The sequence below is a fragment of the Scomber japonicus genome, chromosome 23, assembly GCF_027409825.1.
Source record: "Scomber japonicus isolate fScoJap1 chromosome 23, fScoJap1.pri, whole genome shotgun sequence".
NCBI classification, from domain to species: domain Eukaryota; kingdom Metazoa; phylum Chordata; class Actinopteri; order Scombriformes; family Scombridae; genus Scomber; species Scomber japonicus.
Genome location: NC_070600.1, coordinates 15,050,441 through 15,074,759, shown reverse-complemented (window position 1 = coordinate 15,074,759; position 24,319 = coordinate 15,050,441). Strand labels below are relative to the sequence as shown.

Below are 24,319 nucleotides of genomic sequence, written 5' to 3'. Positions count from 1 at the left end.
TATTCCATTTAGACCTTTATGTTAGCGTAGGACTTTCCATCCTGTGGCATCCAGGTAGTAAATTGAAATGGTTCTGGGGGCTCCATTGAAGCCTGATTGAATTTAAAAGGAGAAAGTGCCATAAAGAGAACTAGTGGTGAGTGGTCTGTAATACAGTGAAGGGCTCCCCAAGCTATGACAGTGTTGACAGAGAGGGAAGAAGAGAGGAGGGGAGCACAGGAGGTGAGGACGGGTAGGAAGGATAGAGGTTTTTTAAAAAAAGGATAGAGTGAGGACAAAGTGAAGGAGGAATGAAGCAGTGACAAAGAAAAAAACTTGAGGCTAGAACTAGGGAGGGAGAAAGGGAAAAAAAGTGAGACCAAGAGGATTGAAAGAGGCGAGGGGAAAAAAGGGAGAGAAGTAGGAGGGTGGAATGATTGAAAATGTGTAAAACTCTTCATCGGCATGAAAACCAGCCTATTACCCATCGTGCACAAGCAGATAGACAGAAACACAAAACCCCTCACAAGTGCGCACCCTTGATAGTGACACCTCACAGAAATGCCTCAATCACGGTTTGCATGGCCTGGAGGGAGTGAGGTGACAGCTCTCATATTGGAGACGGACAACGAAATGCAATTCCAGGAAGTCAGCTCTAGGGCTGTGTGTCTGTCATACCTACAGCTCTGATAATACTCCCACACATCACATTACACCACCGAAATAGCCACCTCTCAGCATATGGGGCATACACAAAATGAAGGTGGATACATGCTACAGACGCTCACAGGCACATACAGGGCCTTTCTGTATACATTACTGCCAGGGGAAATATGATGTTAGGGGTTAAATTATTCATGGATCCTTTCATAACCTGTCCAAGCCTGCTTGTTGTGGTGTCATGTCTTAGTCTGCGTGTGTCCACTTGAAAAGGGATCTCAGGGGAGAGAGACAACCTTGAGCTGGCGCTGACCTTTAACTTTGTGTGTTTCACTTTAAAAAGGTGACAGGTGTGTGTGTGTATGGTGTATGGTGTGTTTTCTAGTTTGTGACCATATGGATAAATCTGTCCATAAAATATTTCAGATATCACGATGTGACCAAAAAGGGTGAGGGGAGTAGGGGAGAGTAGAGAAGGAGGAGGAATTTCTCTGAACCACTGAGTGATTTGTGGATCAAAGTCAAAGTTGAAAATTAATTAACACGATAATTAACTATAATTTATATGAATTAGCATTGAAATGTCAGTAAAGAATGGTCTTTATCATTCGAGACAATAATTACACAATTAACTAATAAAAAGGATAGATTTTGGGGCGACTGAATTTCACTGACATTAGGTTGGATTTCACTTCTTGATTATCTGTAGCAAATTTCACACCAATCCATGCAATTGTTAAGATGTTAATGGTACTGCTAGATGAAAAGTCAGGGGGTCAGCAAAGTTTTTTTTTTTTCATCTTTTCAAGACCTCAAATACCATGCAACCAACAACTCACTATAAGTACTCTTTTAATACAAGCTCTCCCTTTTGCCTCAGATCTAATATTGTTTTCCATTATGATGCAATGTTTACTTGTGTGGACCCCAGGAAGAGCAGTTGCTGCCTTGGTAGCTGCTAGTAGGGATTCAAATAAATAAACAAGGCAAATGAAATAACCCATAAATCAGTGAAAAGGTTATGTATTCATCTTCAAATTCAGGAGATCAGATTCTGTATTATTTTGGCCTCACTCAGACTAGTCTTTCGAAACACGTGTATGTACATCATTTCCATTATTCAACATTTATGAATAGTCCCAGACTATGAACAAAATTTCTAGTTGCTGTTAAAAAAACTTTTTTCAATTGAGAACAAATATGACCCAGTAAACTCTACAAAAATGGCTTTGAGTCTAATTTCTCATGTAAAACTCAGGGGCTTAAAGTGCCCAGCCTAGAAATACAGGCTATTGTACAAGGATATTGCCAGGAGCAATATCTCCATGTTTCCATTAAAAAGTACTGCACCTTATGCTACCTTTTATGTTCCACTATTCTTTGCGCTCTCTTGAGGTTTTTCCTATATATTCTTTTCCATAAGGACACGTTAATAAATAAATGATACTCCTTGTACTCCACTGATTGCTTTTTACGTGTACGTTGATGGCTAAACCAAGATTGTAAAGTGGTGTTAAAGCATTATAATTTCAATCGATAAATTGGTGTGATTACAGTTTGGAAAGATTTTTATTTTGATGGGACATATTAGACCATGGATGTGTGTCAGTGAGTTCATGGCAATCCATCCTATTGTTTCAGATTGGACTGTGGTGGAAATACTCAGAAACAGGCATAATAACAGCAACTGAATCCCAAAGTATGAATCATGTTATTGTTAACTGTCAAACCACAGACTATTCCCCACTTGTTCCAATTGTAAGCAATTTAACCAAATACAGTCATCAACTCAGTCAGCTACTCTGTTAGTATGATATATCAACAATATCAGCCTGTTACAACTGAAATGCTTTTGTTGATTCCGCTCACACGACTCATGACAAATGTCTATATACTGGACTGGTTGATATACAACACCAAAGAGACTGCATAGTTTACTATTCACCCTTCATTCCTGTCAACCATCATTCTACTGTCACCGCGATCACTTCTAATTAAACATCAAATATATGGAAGCGCCATTTATCTCCCCCTATGTTTCCTGTCTGCCTCTTCACTGCTCATTATGTAATAAAGATATAAATGGCCAAAAAAAGAAAAACAAATACCCATATATGTTGTTTGCTACCCAATCAGTTTCTGTGATATCATATAATTATGCTCTTTGTAAGAACACATAGTTTTACATGTATTATCTATGTCCATACAGCATTAAAAAAAGGCTTTAAACCAGAGGACCTTTCATCATGTCAGTTGCTTTGAAAATATATCAAGAATGTGAGGAGACTTCCCTGTAACACTTACATGATATTTCTACAATTATTTGCATATTAATGGCGACATCCATCATTGAACTAATAGTTTGTAGTCTGAGGTTTCAGTAATTACAAGAATATTTCATTTTTCTGTTTTTCTTTCAGGGAGACTAAGATGAGTGGTAAATGAGCCAATGATTGAAAGAGGGACAGAGGAAAAAGAGGGAGGGTATCAGAGGAACTAGGAGAGATGACTATACTAGAAAAAAGGATAAGACAGTACGAGCAATAATGATAAATACTCAACCTATAGCTACGGGCAGACTAAATAGACATGAATAGAAAGAAATAAATTAGAGATGGAGAGAAATATGCGATAGGTGGGCCAATAGTTGGGACAAAGTTCAAAATAAAGCTCTCCAGTTGTGCCAGACATCACCAAAATCGTAATATCCTTGGGAAGAATGCCCCACAACCACTATGCCAGTTTCTGATCTCCAAGTAACAGCTATGTCAATATAAACAAAGATTTAAATATGAATCTACAAGTAGTAGCTGTACTGGGTTCTGCTGATGGGTCTGTGCATAATTTCTCAGTTTGTACCTATAGCAATATATGGTACCTTAAAAAAAACACTACAAAAAAGAAAAACCCCACCTTATTCATGCTCCAAATCTGTATAAGGTAGGAGGTAGGAGGTAGGAGGTAGTGCTATCTAGTCTCTCTTAAATCAACTACACCCGATGGACTTACTCTTAACAATTTTTATTCGTCTTTTTCACTCTGCTATCTTTCAGTATAACGAAGGCTTTTGCCAGCCTACGTCCTGGAATGCTCTCATTACCTTGGTGCAGTTGCCAAGGGAGCCGGTGTGATATTCAATACTTCTGTTTCCCATCCCTCCAATCTCATTTACACTTGACACCTGACATTTGCATAATGGCCTCGCTCCATCTCCTATCTAGTGAGATACAGGGTGGAGGTGAGGTGGTTATAGTGTGTGTGTGTGTGTGTGTGTGTGTGTGTGTGTGTGTGTGTGTGTGTGTGTGTATGTGTGTGTGGGGAACAGATATTCCTCATGTTGTGGGGACATAAATCTGTATACACAATCATGTTGTGGGGGCATGCCACCCTTAAAGGGACAAAAGCAAATATATGTAATAATATGTAAATAATTAACTGTAGGGTAACGACTTTGTTTAAAGTTAAGGTTAGTTTAGGGTTATGTTAAGGTTATCGTTAGGCAAGTCCTGGTTATGGTTAATGTTAGGGTAAGTCTCTAGGAAATGAATGTAATTGAATGTAATGTCCTCGAAAGTGATGGAAACACGACTGTGTGTGTGTGTGTGGGTGGGGGGGGGATGTGTGCTCATGCTTGTTTGGCTGTGATGAGTACATTTGCCTATCTAGGCTGTGTTTGTGTGAGCACGTGTGCGTCTCCCAGGCAGGGGTTAAACGACTTCCTTCTTAATCTAGCTCATTAAGCCTGCAGAGAGCTCGGAGTGCACCACATTGGCTGATTTGGGACAATTTGCGGAAACGCTGGCAGGAACAAGTAAATGTGCATGCTAATCAGGGATGTTGTGACCCCAATCAGTCAGAGACAGATATTAGGGTGTCAGGAAAATTGAAGACAAACACGAGTCTTTGTCTTTTTTAATGTAAGCAGTGGAAGATACTGATGGAGTGCTATGAAAATGGCACTCTGTCAGAACATTGGAGTCTTGCACTAAACTGGTCTGTTCATTCATCACAAGTGCTGATACTCAGAGAGTGCACAACCTTGTTATAAAACGCAACAAGAAATAGGACAGCATTAGATTTACTGAAAATGCAGCATTTCGGTCAAAGACCATCAGGCATCTAAGTGTGCTGGAACATATAGCTTTCTTTTGCATTATTTCATTTTCCAGTGCACCTGTCGATTAGGTTTGCAATAGACAACACTTAATTTGACCTTCATAGTGACAGACACAAAAATTAGACATATTAACTTACTTGGGATTGTATGCTTTTGTTACACAAATACTACACACAATTACATCCCAAAACATTGCTGACTGCAGAGCATGTGTTCACAAAACAAATAAGTTATATGTTTTAAGAGGTGTATATATTATACACACAAAAAGATGCAAGCCCTCAAATACACACCAAGAATCTTACTCGCGATGGCAATATTCTTCTTTTTCCTACCTGTGTACATATGATGGAAATAACGTGTCTGTGACACATTATATATATATTTGTCACAAATTACGTGCCTTGAATATTCATCATGTCTTTATGTAGCGCCTCCCCCCAAAATAATATAATCCTCCCCCACATCCCTTCTAGCCAGAAAGCAAGTGAGCTAGAGCAGAGTGAACCGTTGTACTTAGCAAATTGCATTTGAAACCAGGGGGGAATAAATACTACAGATAAAGACTGCTCTAATGTGCTCAAATCCATTAGAAATCTCATATTCACACATAGCAAAAATCACATTACAAGAACCCCCTAATGTTATTTCACAGGGTTTTTCCACCAGCAATTGCTGCCAGGGTGAGACACTAACATCAAACATAATGGATTTTCGCCTTTTCCCTTCTCTCCCCACCTCCCTTCTGTTGTTCATTCCCCTCGTTTACTCTGTTCTGTCCTATTCTGGTTGAAATCCCCTTCCGATCTTCATTGTTGTGGATCTGATTCTATTTCTGGTGCATATAATGGATTTAGCCAAACAGTTTTAGAGAAGAGACCACTCACACATTGAAGGGGCTATGATGAACATACACTTTACACTTTTGCTGCTCATCAACCCTTGAGGAATGGTTTGGCAGTTCAGTGTTGTTGCACTTTATTGCAAAAGTGTTTTATATCCCTTGACTTCTCATGCTTCACTTATTCCAGTGACGAACTGGAGTGCAGACAGGGCTATGCGGAGGTACCATCTGTACTTCTGCTGGTTTGGATAACTTTAAAATAAAGTCGGAGGAGAGGAGAGGAGAGGAGAGGAGAGGAGAGGAGAGGAGAGGAAAGGAGAGGAAAGGAGAGGAAAGGAGAGGCGAGGCTCGATATACAGGCTCAATCAGAGTCTGCCAGTTTGGCTTTTCCACTGGTTGCACACTCAATGGGCACACCATGACTCCAGCATGACTGGTCGGAGATCAAACCATCACTGATGGGAAAGGACAGACAAAAAGAGAGAAATATCCATCTCCTTGACACATGTATATTGTGTGTTTTTCTGAATTTTGGTTTTCTCTTCATCTCTGAAGCTTGAAGGACCAGTGTGTAGAATTTAATGGCATCTAGTGATGAAGTAACCCTAACCCTAAAAAACTGAATACCACCCCCCACTCTCAATGTAGATGAAAAGGGCTCATTCTAACGAAAATAAAACACCATGATTCTTATTTCAGGTGATTATACACTGATGGAAAACACACTTGGTAACATTATATTCAATTTCTTTTTAATCCTTTCTGCTAGATGCCACTAAATTCTACATAATGCACCTTTAAGTTTGGGGCTATTTTGTCTGGGAACAGGGGAGTTGTTTACTATTATATCAAGAGGTAGAAAGCCTATCTACCCAAACCATTTCTACTAAGCCAAACTCAAAATGATTTTGGAAAAAAAATATAAGCCAAAAAGGCCTTCAAAAGTACAGTGAGAATTATTCAAAATGTACAAATCAAAGGCTACAGCAGCAAATAAGCCTTTTTTGGTTAAATTATGGAAATAATCCAGTAAATAATCAAACCAAGCAAATTGGTAAGACCCACACGGATACAAAAAAAGGGAAAACATTCTCCAACACCAATTATCAACTGTGAAACACTCTCTCTTAGAACAGCCTGGAGTCTGCTTAGTCACCAATGGATTAGATGCTGCACTGAGTTGAGACCATCTATCTTTGAGAATAATTAAGTATCCAGAAAGATGGACTAACTTATGTAACCACCAATTAGGAGATCACAAACAATCCTTTCAGAGGGAGTAGGAGAATTTTAATGAGGTTTAATGACCTGTTGATTGGTTTATGGGGCTTGTTTAGAGAGGTACACAGAGCAGAGGCGCTAGGAAAAGTTTAAAAAACAAACTCCCTCGCCCTCATTCGTCCACTTCTGTTAACCACCGTGTATTAAATAATAACAGCTGTGTGTGTGTGTGCATGTGTGAATGCTTGAATCTACCTACTACATCTGAGTAGAGGGTTGCACATGTACATTTATCTAGAGCTCCTCTCGACAATTAAGTAACTTCCTACCACCCACCCCCCCGCCCACACATACATATACACACACACACACACACACACACACACACACACACACACACACACACACACACACACACATCTGTACAGGCTACTTCAGAGGCTCCAGACAGGGTGAGCAGATCAATCAATTACATCTCTGCTCCAGCAATCAAACAAGGTTATTATCAGGCAGCAGCTCACCGACCTGGAAAGGCCTGGCCAATCAAAGGCTGCTGTGATGTGGGGGCTGGCGCTCGTTCATGTGACAGTAACACAGAGTGGCAGCTCATGTTGTCAGGGGATAGAAAGATGGAAGGAGGATAGACAGATTACTGAGACTGACTCAAAGGAGAAAACAGAAGGAAGTGTGTGGGAAAAGAACAAGAGAATATCTGCAAATCACCTATCTCCGGCACTCTATCTTCACCTTGACATTACTCTCAGAAGGACAGGAGAAGATAAAAAAACACAGAATAAAGTTCTCTTTTAAGATAGTATAGTATATTTATAGAATTCTCTTTTTTAACTGTATAACTCTGCCTTGTTTTCTGTCTCTTTGTGGCTGATTACATCCCAGACACAAAAAAGGAGGTACACAAGGCTGTGACAGAAAGCAACACATGGTGAAAACATCTCTTTATTGTGGTTCAGTAATTCTCTTCTTAGCAGCGGCTCCCTCTGGCATTCATTCAATGAGCATTAAGGGCATTCTGTCCTCCCACTTCTGTCCTTTCATAGCAACAGGTCTGAAGAACCATATTGGATTTAATCAAATTTTCGTGAAATCAAAAAATGGAGACTTTGTTTCATTAAATTATTGTGAGTAGCACAATACACCAAGACACACACACACACACACACACACACCAACACACAGACACAAACCACAAATCTCATGAGAATACTATCTAATCTCTTGCAAACCCAACCAATCAGAGACAATCAGGCACTGTGGGGTACAACGTCGATGGGGACAGCATGACTGTGTGAACATCTGTGTGATTATGACCTGGTCATCTGGACAAGCTTCAAAGATCTGCCTATGTGTGTGTCTCTGTGTGTCTGAGGTATATATAAATGTTTGTCTTTGTATCCCAGCACAATTTCTGCCTCTAATCTGACCGGGCAACAATTCCCAGTATCTGCTATTTTTCCCCACACAGGCCTAAAACCTAAGGAACCTTCAAAGCTGACTTCATAAGAAGTCTACTGCTGAGCGTTCAGACAAACTAGACCCCATTAAGCTCCGACTGACGACTGCCTGCTTCACATGAGTCTGTTGGACAGGTTGCCCTGGGAACCGAGTCTGATTCCATTATGGGATGGATAAACACAATCAAAGAGTTTATCCACCTTCTATAGCCAGAGAAAAGACCCCCACAATGACGGATCTAATCTCCTGCACAATATCTGGTGTGTACGTGTGTGTCCGTGCGTGCATGTGGTGCTCATGCCTACAGTGTGTGTGTCTGTCTCTATGCATGCTTGTAAGACATGAGGAGATTGAAAACTCGGCACCTCACTAGAAAGTGGCTGAAGTTGCACTTTTGGAAAGCGATAAAACCAGCAGTATTATTTACAATATGGCGTGCAAGGTGTGCGTGTGCGTGCGGGTGTGTGTCCTGTGGGGAGGGCATCAGAGAGATAAAAGAATAAAGATACAGCAGTGCTGCAGCTAGTGACGGGTAGGAGCACCTGACAGATTCATAGCAAATTGTGTTCTGGCAAATTGTGTTCTGCAGATATTCGTGTTCACTCCTACTTTCCATCTGTCTTCAGCTGCTCTCCTTCCAGGTATTTTTGTTCCTTGCCATTTTTTAACTTAAGTTAAGTAGCAGGTTTACCTAAGTTGCTGCATTATTCTTAATTTATGAGTGTATCTATCCTTCTGATGAGTACACATTTAGACAATCACTCTATCAATACAATATCAAGATTTAGTGATATTTTAAACTGTACATGAGCTGAAGTGTGACTGGTAGTAAATAAAAGTGTATTTTAAGGACTGCAAAGTTATGTACTGCTTCTACAATAATTTTTTGTTGTTGTAGGGGAACAATTTTTGTGTTTGTCATTTCTGTCATCTCTTCCTAACACATCAAGACAAACTCGTCCATCCATTTGAATTTAAACAGCCATTCTTTTGTTATCTTTCTAAATGTTCTGCTGTGTTTTATAGAGAGCCAAAGTGTTTTTACAGATTCTTCTACAGTAAAATACTGTTGGAAAAAGTTAGATTGTTAAGCAGTTGCTTTTTTTTCTGTTTTTGTTGTGACAGTGATTATATGTTTTATCAGAGGGCAGAAGTTTAAAGCCCGCCTCCACACATTTTAAGACATACAGCGAGACTGTGCTTTGAATAATAATTTGTGTCTGATATGGTTTTTTCACAAAACCGTCCAGTTAGAGATTATTAAAATGACATCCACTCCTTCTACACCTCATTAAAAAATCCAGAACATGTGAATATGCAAATATTCATTTTTAAAACAACTACACACATGCCCCCCACTTCAATTTTAGTGTTACTGCACCAGAGGCTTCATGTTTCCACACCACATTTGTGTAAATTTCATACTGGGATGTGTTTGGCTCCAAAGTAGTTATGATGTAATCCTTGCAGGCACCCACCTATAACTCAGATTTAAAGTGAGCTCAGAGAAACTCTTCACTTTCAGCAGATTAATCTGATAACAGCCTTGTAGTGTCAAACTCTGCACACACACCATTCTGCACAGTGAACCTCAAACATTAAACTCAACTAACAACAAGCAAAGCACATCTTTAAGTGGAGAGAGACTTTAATGACTTTGAGTGTGTGAGGTCAGGTGCAAGCTGCCAATGTCGCTCATTACGGAACCCTGATCCATCAGGGTGGGTGAACTTAACCACAAAGGATCAGCTGATACGTAGCGGCACAACCAGATTTTTGTTGTGAACGTTTTAGACTGATTTTCTAAAAACCCTGAGAGCACTGAGAGACAGAGAGGGAGACAACATGCTTTAGATTGATCTTTATCTTTGATGGAGAAAGAGAGATTTCTGATTTTAAAACATGTCTTCAGACAGTTTTGGCTTCTTCACACTTTCAGTATGTTTTTCTGATTACAGATATGAATTCTCACTATGCACTTGGGCCCAGAAAAAAACAGTTCCTAGTAAAATCCTAGTTCCTGGCTCACCACTATACTGTATCTTGACTTGCCTTTCAATGAGTGTTGTGGGCGTCAACTGACAACACTACATGCAACCGCCACCAATGTGTGTTTCCCTTTAGTGGTATTAGTAACATCATTCCGTAATGCTACCATGCCAACCACTTAAATTAGTAGTTTGTAGTTAGGTGGTGCCATCTGCACATTTTATGGTGCTGTTACATATTTCTACAGTTTTATCCAAATATCATTCTAGGCTGTACATATTTCTTCAAAGCTGGACTTAAAGTGATGGTTCGGCGTAATTTCGACCTAGCGTCATATGCACCATGAGGTCTATCTAATAGTCGAAATATCGCGTGATCACTGAAATACAGTGTGGTCTCGCGAGACACCCGCACAGCACATCTAGGGATCTGTGCGTGATCGTGCGATATTTCGACGATGTTTACAGCTTTAGGTCAAAATTACGCCGAACCATTGCTTTAAGTTCAAGGGGTTGTTAAGTTGAAGTAGGTATCTTATGGAAAAACCTAGTATGAAGGGAGTGGTGCATACGTACACACAACCAACCAAGCAAACAGAAATCACCAGCTGTTTTGACTAATGACTAATTTCACACAGAATGTAGCCAAATCTCAATCTCAGCTTCAGTGATCAATTTCTTTCTCTACATATAGGTTACATCATATTGTTCAGTAGTTCAACGTCTTGCCATTCTCTATTTAAATGTCTTCCCATGTATGGTATACTGCGGATCTATAACAGTGTGTATGTGCACATAAGCAGCTTTCAAAGCAAGCTAACATGCCACCCCGCATGCATGAAATTTAAGGGTCTTTCTATTCTTCTGTATTTTCTTTATTCTTTTTTTCAGCCTTATCTCATTCTACTCTCATCCCACGTGTCTGTTTGTTTCTTTTTTCATCATCTTTTCCTTTGTGTTTTTTTTTCATTGCCTTCCATCTGCTCTCTTCTCTCTGTTGTTAGTTTCTTTCTTCCACCTTCTTTATCTCTCCCTCTCCCTGACCTTTCCAGTGTAAAATCCTCTTTCCCTCGATTCCCAACTATGCTCCCAGTTTATAATGGGTGTGAGTTAGAAAAAGAAAGAAGGAGGATGCTATTTACTGAGGAAAATCCCCCTGAACGAGAGAGAAAAGATTAGAAGAGAGTGCAAGGACTGGCAGAGCAAAGCAATACGTATGTGTGAGTAAGACTCAAGACATCCATGCTGCATTTTAATAGTCTATGCGCAGACCTCTTTGAGTCAGACTACAAATGTTATTGTGGAAGGAAAACTGTATTCTTCACCAGTAATTATGACGCTGCTACCTGACTAAATGAAGGTGAGGGTTCAACCACAAATTATTTTTGCCATTTTCTGTTTTCCTGAAGTGGGAATTCGGATGTTTGAAACAGGTCATACATGGGGCAACTGAGTGGGCAACTACACACAGCAGTCTTGTCACAAAATGATCGCAGCAATGACTTTTTGATCAAACAAATCTTTTTGCTGGGATGTATTAAAAGAATCATTTTGATACTGTGCTCGGTTTGTTGTCTCTCACCAGGTCATTCATGGTGCCCAATTAATTTCCTAGTAGATCAACATCATTAAAGTGTGTATTTGCAGGACTTATATGGATCATAAATACCTGACTAATAGGTGCCACTGTTGCACCACTTTGACACAGGGCACAATAAACAAAGTTGTTTTTCTGTCTGCTCTAGTGATGAGTGTATGCAGATGAAGAGGCCATCACAATGTCTTCAATGACTTGACAAATCGTGTCATCTTCTCTACTTCACAATTAATGTAGCTTATGATGTTTTAGAGTTGCATTAGCTATCTAGGATGAAAAACTGGACTGCGTACTAGACCATGCTATAGATATGGTATTTGTGAAAAGAAAAAAATGCAGATTATAGATGTGTACCCCTCACACTGATTACTAATTGAATTTGATTGGCAAGGTAAGCTAGACCTCACAGGTAAAAACTAAAATTCTCAATGAGCTTCAAAATGTCAGCAGGAATGTGGAAAATCAAAAATGAAAAAGAAGCCTTCTCCCTGGACTTTGTGCTTGACAGATCAATGGTATACATCTCAGCTAAATCATTTGACAGACCTCAAAAATACTCTTTAGAAATTCTTAAAATATAGTCAATTGCACCTCCAACTCTTGGTTTTTCTATTTGTCTTGCTCTGTGTGTGCTGCTCAGGGGGGGGAGTTAATGAGAGTGCGAAATTAGTGCAGAGTCATGGCCTGTGTCGTTTGCACCACAGGCTACATCAGTGGGAGGCACAGCCCTTCTGTCCTCTTCCTGTCATCTTGCTTTCTAGCCACTACTCTTTTCTTTCCTCGCCTACTCCATTGTCCTTTCCACTCTGCTTCCCTTAAGCGTTCTCTGTCAATCTCTGACCTTCTGATTCTTTTTTTCCTAATTTTTTTACTTCACCATGTATACTTCAGTAGAATGAACTTTGAATACACCATATATGCATTCAAATATCCGCACTATTAATCAACACAAGTACCTTTCAATAAGCTCCCATTGTGTGTGTGTGTGTGTGCGTGCTGAGAGCCTGTACTCAATCAACTGTTGAACAGCAGTGAAGTGTTCAATTCAGTACACCTACCAGTGTGGAGTGGACACATATGTATTATTTGCTTCCTATGCACAGACATACAAAAGTCACATTCTACATAAGACACAGTCAATAATTTGAAAAGATGGCTGAAACAAATCACGCACATCACCACAACTAATCTTAAAGCTGTTGCCACAAATCTATTCAGAACCAGTAATTAGAAAGCAGCAAGATTAAAAGCAAAATGAAGTCAGAAGGAAAATTTGTCAACCGCAAATGTGCTACTATTATATTAAGCCCTTCAGTGAGCAGGTTGATGACTTTGAGATATTAAAGAAAACATTTATTTTCTTAAAATGTCTGTCTATTATCTTTACAATTCTAGATGTTATTAGTTAGGATAACATTTCTCACACTAACTTGATAACTGTATTTCCTCAAATAAAAGACAGTAGTCAATTAAAAGCTGGGTCTCCAATAATGGCTGGGGGAGTGGTCAAGTGCATAAAAAATGAGCACATATACTTATCAAACAGAAGGAATTAGTTACATGAAATAACTTTCCAAGCCTCCAGTTAAACCCTTTTATTAAACTAAGCTATCTGGAATAAAGTGAGGACAAATGTTTAAATTGTTGTAAATATTCATGGGTTCTTGTTGAGTTTAGGTTTGAAAGCATGCATGTGGTTTATTTCTATTTATAAGAGTTTAATCAGTCAGTCAAAATTGATTTAAAAGATATTTTCTATTCAGGGTAAGTCATGAAAAGTATGTGTGACAACATTTTTTAAAAGTGTGAAATACCAACACAATAAAAATGACTGTGTGTGTCTGTGTGTCTGTGTGTCTGTGTGTGTGTGTGTGTGTGTGTGTGTGTGTTCACTTTGTCTCTAATTAAGGAGTGATCATCAAGTGTGAACTGCATGCCTACATGTGCTTGCACCCATGAAAACACATACGGTATCAGGCACAGACACAAACAGAGCAGACATCTACAAGCATGGCCATGCCTGGTCATCCTGTGAATGGTGAACAGCGAGAGATTAGGGGTCTGCTGAAGCTTTTTAAAATGCCAACCTCGTCCGGAACAAGAGGTGTAAATACCACCCAAATGTCAGCAAGAGACCCCACAAGTCAAACTAAATTGGCTTCTACATGCACAAACACTCCCCTATGTCTGTGTCTTTAAAGCCATGCACTCTATACTCTGACACATCCGGTATTAACCTGTGAGAGCATAACCAGTGTCACTCAGTCACTTGAATTACCAGTGCCAAAAGATGGTGGATATCCCTTTGTGTCATACCAACCAAATGCATACACCCAATTCACGTTAAAGTTTCAAAAGGCATTAACTAGATGAGAAAACTCATAACACCTGTAGCTTCTTTGCAAGAGTGATGGGCTGTACCTTTATTCCATGACTAAGCTATAATCCACATTGCTCCTCCAAAATCTCACATTAACCATCAATGACAAAAATATTACACAAAAAGTCCATCATCATGTACCTAATGAAGTGCGGAACATCACCACATAACAATTTCAATGGGATATGCAGAAATAAAGATTTGAGAAGCCGACATAGATAAAAAAGAGAAAAAGATATATATTTCTCAACCCACAAAGACATTTGGAATTTAACAGTAAGATCCTGTTGTTTCATACGCCCACATGCTGCCACACACACCACTGATTTCCTGCCCTGCACACCCCCCCACCCCCCCCAACTGCTTTTGTCATTAAAGCTGCTATGAGTTGCATGGCTGGCTGCAGGAGGTGTAGTGATCCATCAGTGGAGTGCCAGAGTTTTGCCATTAGAAAACCATCTGCAAGCAACAGCGCTCCGTTGGCAGTGGTAGTCTAGAGAGGGCTTGTCGGAGAGAAGGAGAAGAGAGAGAGAGAGGGAGAGAGAGGGAGAGAGAGAGAGAGAGGGAGAGAGGGGGAGAGAGAGAGAGAGAGAGAGAGAGAGAGAGAGAGAGAGAGACCCGTGTACAAGGCAGTTTGGTGTGATTGATATGAACCATTACAGACAACATGGGAGAGGTAGGCAAAGAGCTAGTCACTGTTTTATTTTTGGTCATTTGTTCAGACAGAGCTTGGCGAGGCCAACAGTGAACAGGGTTTGAGCGTCTGTGTGTGTGTGTGTAACAGGGAGAATAAAAGTGTGCAGGAGAGGTACAGGCTAAGATAAAGACTCAAGGCCAAAGCATCGGTGGGCAGGAAAGAGACATAAACATGCGGGCAACCACCTGCAGAGAAAGACCATAAAAGCACATACATGCACACTCAGTTCAACACACACATACAAACACAGACAGCCCTTATTCTCTGAAACCAGTGGTTGGCTTTCAAAGAGCATCAATCAGTCAAACAAAAGGTAACATGACAACTGACAATACAGCTTAGGTTAGTGAGAATTTGATGAAGAGTAAAAACTGATCTGATAGATGGAGTGCAATCTAACTTAATTGGCTGGTGTGCTGCAATTCCATACTGTTCAGTAGTCAGTCTGGCATTTAGCAGCCTGGGTATACACATATACATGTTTGATGGGGTTTTTTGTGGGTTTTTTTACAGACTTGACTCACTGACTGTAAGCTTTTAAAAGACTTCATAGAACCAAGCAGGAAGGCAAGTTAGCCACTTTACTTACACTTAAATTGAATGGATAAAGTGTTTGCTAGAAATGTACAATTATCTTGCCTCTATGCATTAAAGATATGCACCATGATGTTAAAATTGTAGAAATGTGTGGCAAGCACTACAGTGAGGAAGTAGGAGACATCTCTGTTTAATGGATCCAAGAAGGAAATATATCGCTGCATGAGGGACAATTCAATTAAATTGCTTCACAATTAGATTTTCACTACTCTACTGGGACCACAGAGCTATATAGAAAACTACCAGATATACAGAACATTACCACAAAAACATCCCTTCAGAATACTCAAATTTAATGGCAAATAAAAGCGAGGATCGCAGTCGATCCCAATTCCTGGATGGTATCAACAAAACATTCTAAACTAAAGGTACAGTATATTACATCACATTTGATTTATGATATCCCACTCAACATTAAAAAGGTTGAAATCGATAGATGGTCACTAAGAGGCCATGTAATATAATTAGTTTACATTTTACTGGTATTGAGTCATGTCCCAGCCTTCATATGTCTTGAGTGGTTTGGCTATCCCTCTCTGACAGACCCTTTCACACGTACTGGACATCTCGTCCAGTAAATGGAATCTTGCCTAAATTGTTCCAGTAAAGAAAGCAGGTTCTGTTGTTCATTGACTTCATTTTAATCTGATTCGACTGAGTCCCCTATCACTGTAAATCAGAAGTGTCATACATCAGAACAGCCTGGTGTTATGCTTAGCCCGCTGTAATGCTTTTGTCTGCACGATATACCAGTATAAAAGTTAAGTGATTTATTGCATCACATTATTGGCACTCTATTCACTCTTCTACAGGAAAATACACTCAAATTAACAGTAAAGCTTGTGTGAAACATTCTTATTTGCTTATCACTTCATTTATCATTACTTGTGACAATCCAGTCATCACACAAGCACAGTACATTACAGTACTTTATGGACCTATTTTCCTATCTTTATTCAAGAGTATGTCTTTCAATTTGAGGGCATAATGTTTTGACTTCACATTCAGATTTTGTACTTCTTTCCCTTAAAATCAAATGACCCCTTAGATTTGCTCTGCTTCTGCTCAAACTGTAACTTGCACTGAGATATATTGTTGCTTGTACAGTTTTCCTGTGCTCCAGCTTCAGTCCTTCTCTTTGCGCTCGTCAAACGTCTGCTCTCAGATTTCCACTCTGCCTTCTGAGGTTTTGTGCAACAACCCTGTCGAAATCCCCCGACCAACAGAGAGCCAGGTGTAGTGTCGACCAACTGATCCCAGCCTCCGTGCGGGGGAATTCAGTTTACTTCTAAAAGCATCCCATATAGGCAGTTAATCTTTAAATGTATTCATCCACTCCCACCCTCCAGGGTTTTATTAAATGTACTTCCCTTGCTTTCTTTAGGACTTTTGCAATAAAAGGACAATTAGGAATAAAAAGGACAGTCAATGTATACACCAGTGTAGTCGCATTTGTTGTTTGTTGGTGTTAATTGTCCTTGACTGCTTTTCAGTGAATGTATGGTGATGTGTTTGATCTCACTGTCATCTGCCAGTTAAGGATATGGCACATTTTTTCCTGGTGTTTCTTACACTTTGTGGCTGCGTTCAAACACCCAAAACTACTGTCAAGAGAGACACTGTGTGTACCCTTGATATTGAACTTTTATCTATTTCACTTCATCCATTTTATTTGCCATGTGAATTTCCACAGCCATTTGTTACAGTTGTTTATATTCACTTGGAGGCAAATGTGGAAACCGCGACAGCAATCCTCATTAAAAATTTGCAGCGTCTACAAACTATATGTCCTGAGATTTTAATCATTGTTTTAGGACTAAGTCTCTGAATCATTCCTTCCAGTGCGTCACCTGTCCAACATGACAGTAAAATATTGGCCCAGTGTAATGGCACCATTAGGGGATCTTATAAATCTTATGTCATGGCTCCTCTGGGTTTGTCAGACCACAGCACTGTTCATTTGGTCTCCACTTATCAATCAGCCCTGACGTCGTTTGGGTCTGGACTCAAGACTCTATACTGAGATTGAAGGACTGCTTTGAATGGAAAATATGGTGATTCCTTGTCAAACATGTAACTACTTTCCACAATAATAAGTCCTGGATTAGCAAATTGCTTAAACATGCTCTTAAGCAAAAGAAGCCTTATTATGAGGGAGGCACATAACACTTGTTAAAAGAGAGATAAATATAGATATAGATCAGGAATAAAAAAAGAGTGGATGGTGAGCTGTATAAAGGTTACTCATGGTTGGCTTGTAAAGTAATTAAGTACATAGTTGGGATGAAGAACAAGGACAGAAGAGTATTTTATCCTAAGAAGCCTGATGCTGAATTGACAGAAGAGTTTAACACATTCTACACTGGGTGTGATCTCTATGATTTCAATGATGAACTTTCTAACTCTAGAAACGAGCCTGCAGGCTGTAAGATTGATGAGGTGACTTTGTGTGAATCTTTTAGTTGTATTAAAGAGAGGAAGACCCCTAGTCCTGTTGTGCCTGACAACTGTGCAGTATTTTTTCATATATTTTCCTCCTTGGAACAACAGAAAGTTCCTATCATGTGGAGGGATTATGGTGCTAATGGCAAAGGCTATGTCTCCTAAGGGAGTGAATGGTTATTTCCCTGTGGCCCTCAAGTCTCTTGTTATGAAAACATTTGGACATATTGTCATATCTGAAATTTCACACACAGTGGATGACATGTCAGACTCATTACAATTTGCCCACGGTGAAAGGCAAGGAGTAGAGAACGCTATAGCCACTGTTAAATCTTGCACAGAGGCACCTGGAGGGAAATAAGAACTATGCACATTTGCTTTAGATCAACATTTCCTCTGTTTTTAATTGTATTCAGGCACATGTCCTTGCCCACAAGCTAATATTTAATTTTAATATAGATTTAAATACAATATTAGCTCACTGACTTCTTAAAGAGCAGATCTCAGAGGGTCTAAATTAATGGAACCCTGTCCAGTAAACTCTTATCTTCCACTGGATCCCCTCAAGGTTGTGTGCTTTCACCTATTTTAGTGTGTGTGTGTGTGTGTGTGTGTGTGTGTGTGTGTGTGTGTGTGTGTGTGTGTGTGTGTGTGTGTGTGTGTGTGTGTGTGTGTGTCAGAGTAATTATGTATCAAGATTAGTCCTCCAGCATGCATATGACTCTATGATTGTGAGTCTTCAGCAAGGTGTGGAGCAATACCACGGACTGGGCCTTGATGAATTTGTGAACTGGTGTGATCAGTCTTTCCTACAAGACTCAGACCAAAGAACTATTACCCCTGCACCATGTGTGATTAAGGGCCAGTAGCAGCAATGCAGCAAAAAAAGTATTCGGGCACTGTCCTAGATGTTATTGTAAAGGAAGTTGTAAAGTCATTTATTGAGCTTGTCCTTTCTGTATTTCTATCATTTGCTGCTTTGGTAGTCTTAAAAATAGAAACAAACTAGAAAAAAGGTCAAGCTGTGCTGTAATTTTACTGTTGCTACCTTGGGTGACCTTCAGCATAGTTATGAAGTGAGGGTCATCTCAAAGGCATATTGTTTTGGACACTCAACATCCATTACGTGTTGAGGTCCAGATGCTTTCATCAGGGCAGAGGTTTAGTTTCCCCAAATGTTCCACTAAGAGATACAGATTGTCCTATTTTGATTGGCCATTGGTATCTTGAACAAAATACAATCCTGGATGTCATCATGAATTTCTTTCTTTTTCCCATAATTCATTGTGACAGTATAGGAGATATGGATCATGTGCTGTGTTGTGTATGATGTATTGTTATGCATTTATGCTGGACTACTGCCTGTAAGGCGAATTACCCCTTGTTGACGTAGAAGTTTTTTGAATCTTGAATCGTCTTGAAAGCCCTGTAGTCTTTTACTCATACAGTGAGCAGTGAATCATTGCAGATGAAATACCTATTTTTGGGTGGACATAAAGTGTATAACTCAGCGCTGTACCTGAGAAGAGGCTGGAAGATGACAGTGATGTTCCTCGCTCCTGGTTTACAGACAAACTTCATTTCTCCTCCTTCAATCAGGTTGTCATCAGCACCACCTAGAAAACAGGAAAAATGACTTGACTCAATCAAATATATCAATATAGACATCAATACGTAGTGCTGTTACTGCAGAGAGTGCATTAACTGCACAATATGTAAAATTGATATGTGTGGATGATATATAAGATGACTTTCCGAAGGTTCAGGAAGTTTGGAAGATCAGCTTTCAACTGGCCCACCCAGATATAATGTTAAATAGCATCACCATGCAGAAGAGTCCCTTAACAAGACACCAAATCCTAACCAACTCCCAAGGGTGCTGCTCTCTAAGTGACCCTGAACTCTGATCTTCCGGAGGGAGCAAGTAACAATGTTCTCTCCATTAATCGATATTTTAAAAAATCTTTAATTTAGAAATAAATATCTACACATTTATCACCCACATTAACCGTACTAAAACACATCACTCAATCAGTGCAGCTCTCCATCTCAAATCTAAATGCACCCCACATGATCACCCCCCTCCGCGCCCCTGCACTACTGCATGAACAAACCCCACAGCTAACAGGGTTAATCAGAAAATCATTACCATGTAACATGCTCAGAAAGGAGTGGGTGAGTTAGACACTATATTGAGGGTGGGGGGACTGCAGACAAGGGAAGAGGTGAGATCATAGGGGAGAGAAAGAACACCGAAGCTCATTACCTCCACTCATGCTGAAGTAATCAATATAATTGATGGAGAAGAAATTGCGGCTTGTTGTCAATACAGCAAACTGCAAGTGGATGTCTTTGTGTATGTGTGTGTGCCTGTATAAAAGTTTTGAAAGAATTCTATGCATGAATGAATACACACATGTTTATGTGTACGTAGGCTCATACAGTGTTCACAGGGAATTTGTGATAGATTGATATATACGAACAGGAGAGCAGTGAAGCAGTGGCACACCCATCTTTATGCAGTGGAGAAAATGTTATTCATTAGAATTTCTTGACTTAGGTTCATTGTTAAGTCTCATGACACAAAGCAACAAAAAATCCAGAAGACTGGGAAAATCAGTGCATGGAATAAATAAACTGCTTGATTCAATCTGATACATTAATTAAATTCTGTGTGTGGGAAAAAAAAAAGTTTCTTTCCTAGATTTAAGGATCCCCTACTGCAGTTCATAGTTAGATTGTGGTCAGTTTAAATGAGGTGTGATGTGGTGTCAAGTTTATTAAGTGGAAAAACTGGACGGAAACCACACAAAATGGTGATACAAGCAATTGTGATAGGATTTTGAGATGGTACGGGTGTGTGTGTCTGTGTGTGTATGTGTATGTGTGTGTGTGCGTGCATGTGTGTTCTGAAATGGTGAGATGTCAGTTTGGCACAAAGCCTTGGACTGCTGTTTTCTTTAGTCTCATTTCCATGCCCAATGTGGCCTTGCAAAGCTTATGTGACAGAACACAAAGACACCTCGCTATAGTGCGAAAGCTTGTTCTGCATTACCTGTGCAGCCTGCCTAGCCTTGCATTCAAATTCACATCAACCCATTGTTCCCTATGCTGGGCTCCATGATACATTTCTAATGGAACAAGTTTCATTTGAAAAGTATGGCAGACATTAGTCTCCTTTCAAATCAAGAGTTTGTGATTCTGATCTGTTGCTATGAAATTCGCCTACACGGTAAGCCCACATCCGCGTTGCTAAGTGGAGACGGAGATGAGGTCCAATTCACTAAAACTCTTTCTTTCTCTGTCTCCATCCATTCAACCTTCCTTTGGTGCCAATTCAATTAAGACTCAATTACAGGCTCCTAAACAAAGCTGCCGCCAACGCGCTCTCTTGCTCAGCCTCCTTTGCTCTCTGGTGTTCTCCATCTTTTACTCTCTATCACTCACTCTGTCTCTCTCTCTCTGATCATCAATATGGAACAAGCTGGCTTAACTTTTGTTTCCTCGTCATCAACTTGCAACCACTCAAGTTCCTATGAATAACATCAACATGTCACAGACTCTTGGAAGTTACCGTTACTTGTTTGCTCTAAGAGCCACGTCTAACCAGTAACTACATACAAAATACACGCACACACTAAAATACACACTAAATTGACTACCATGTATGTATTCCAAATGACAGTGACCAATTTAATTTCATGCTCTAAACATCTGCATCCGTGTCAGACAAAGGAGCGAGGAACAAACCGCATTGATCCATGGGGTCTGGGACCAGCTGCCAACAGGGCATAGCACCGATGAATATTAAATAGGCCAGCATTAATATGCATGGGATTCTTCAGAGTTGTCTAGACGTGACAGGGTGGCTCCGGTTTCAGGTCAGGATGCCATCAAACTGCTGCCAGCCTTCTTTCGACATACTGTGCCGAACTGCGATATTGTTTGTGAGAGCTTATGTTTTCGCATGTGTGTGCTTGAGTATTCGTTAGTGTTGTCTGGGCAAGTGTCTATGCCTATTCTGTCCCTTGGTGTGTGGTCTGATCCGGGATTAGTGGGAGGGGTGTGTGGAGGTGTGGTGCTCGGTGGGATGGCAGCTGAAAAAGGAAGGCAAAGTAAGAAGTGACACATTCTAATTTGGCCAAATCTGCCTGAAATCCCCCTTGAGGACCGCTGCTCTTTCTCCAGCACATATACACACCTCAGCAGACATGGAACAACTCCCTAAAAACTTCCATGGTTTAAAGGGGTACAACACAGATAGGCACAAATACACACATGCAGCACAATGTCTTCAAACACATAAGTGCGCACATTGTAGTATACTCTAGAAATATTGAGCCTAAAACAAATGGATCAACCAAAACGACATACATTCATTGCATGTGCTCACACGCTCTCACACAGTGACAACCATCCAGTTCCCTGCAGTGCCTTAGCATGCGCTCCCCAGCCCACATGTAATCAAGTCAGGCAGTGACTTAGTGAAATTGCATTAGCTACACTTTCCTGGGTTTGATGAGAAAAGGGTTTGATCCTGTGATGAATTCCGGCCCTGCCCAGATTTAGGCAGGGAGAGAATGAACGTGTGATGCCTTCTTTAACACACTCCTCTGTCTCTTGAGACCAGTATGTTTCTGTATGCATCTGTAAGTGTGTGAAAGAGAGCGAGATGAGGAAATCCAGACAGATGAGCAAAGACTAGTCATAATCCCTAATTTACAAGTAGTTTGAATTTGTTTTGAGTCCAGAAGTGTATTTGTCGAAGTGCATGAGCCTACTGGAAAACTTCATCTTGATTTTACAGTTTGAACCTCTTTACTTCCTTGGTACTATTCTGTGATTTTTTTGTTCTGTAAAGCACATTAGTTTGACAGTTCTGTCAGCTGAACAGGTATTCTTGCAAGCATAAAGTCCTTCATATACTGAGTATGAGCAGCTTGTTCGTACGTATGCACGTTATACGATCACTGTTGTAATATCTTTTTTATAGACAGTGTGCCAAGCTGTGTCTGTGCCTGTGTGCCATCAAAAAGGTCAACTCAAGAGGATCAAAGACACCTGTGATCACTGTGGCTGGATTCTGATTGGGACTGGCAGGAGGGCTACTGGGTGATTGGTGCAATTGACTCACAATCTTGTTCCACACATACACACAAAAACAATGGTGGTTAAAAAAGCTGACAACTACTGGCTACACTGGTCAAAACAGAACAAGTTGAATTTAACGTCCAAAAATACCAAAACTGCAGCCAAAACTGCACATTTCAGGCTAAATTGTACAAATAAAAAGCAAGACATAAACATAGAATAACCCAGTTTTCATCCTTAATGACCTCATTAGTCTGTAGCTTGCTATGCAAAATTTGGATGTTAAAGTTATCGATGCAGGTAATATTCTTCATGTACAAATCAGTTCAATTGAAATGTAGGTGTGTATTCTGGTGTTAAAAAGAATCATACTGGAAGTCAGCTTTATATTCAGAGCTGAACCTGCTGATCCTAACAAGATTGGTTTCCATGTCAATAATAAATGAATCTCCGGTCAACTCCAGGCATCCCATTTCACTCAGACTGTCTTCATGTCTGATTGGGTCCTAATGAGAGACTTCTATTATTAAAATTAATTTGATGGGATGGTCCATCCAGATCTGCTGCTCCATCAACCAGGAGACCAAACCCACCCCTCAGCTGAGAATAAACAGTATAAATAAATGATAGTATAAATATATTCAGGTGTAAATTGAGTTGGATTAATTATTAAAAGTGTCACTGTGGCATACAATGAGTCTCCCTGGTCTTGATATTAATGAATACCCATCTGTCAGTGATGGTATGACAAAAATGCACTCCTGCAGCAGAATGAATATTACTTGTGCAGAGTGTCTCTTTTAACACATGAGGAAATATCAACTTAAGCAAGGGACGTTTTGGGGGGACAACCCCATTTGAACAGCTGGGAATGTATGTTGTTTGTCTTTCAGACGTCAGCAACATCAGTATAGTTTAAATCAGCTGACTGGTGTTGGCAATAGGCTTTGCATAGATTATGCCAAAAAGTGGTTACATATTCCAGGTTTTCATTTTCATGGAAAGCATTTCACGCAGCAAGCTTTGGGAAATACAGTCAAACTGTTATAACCTTTCAGTTTTGATGCTGAAATTACATTAAGGAACCACTTTCACGCCAAAGTCATCTAGTATAAGTGAACCTCACATTCCACACTGAATTCCAATCCACCCTACATCCCAATTCCTGAGATTCAGATGAGATTTGTTACAAGCTTTTGTAAGGTGAGAAGGTAGAACCACAAACATTATGAT

The 24,319-nt window shown here is 40.0% G+C and overlaps 1 protein-coding gene across 1 annotated transcript in view; it reads right to left on the bottom strand.

The window, feature by feature from the left end:
- exoc4 (exocyst complex component 4) overlaps positions 1-24,319 on the bottom strand; it is a 117,850-nt gene that overhangs the window by 53,006 nt on the left and 40,525 nt on the right. The window contains exon 11 of the mRNA XM_053313951.1: positions 19,515-19,611. Coding sequence (XP_053169926.1) covers positions 19,515-19,611 — 97 coding nt within the window. The remainder of the gene's footprint in view (positions 1-19,514; positions 19,612-24,319) is intronic.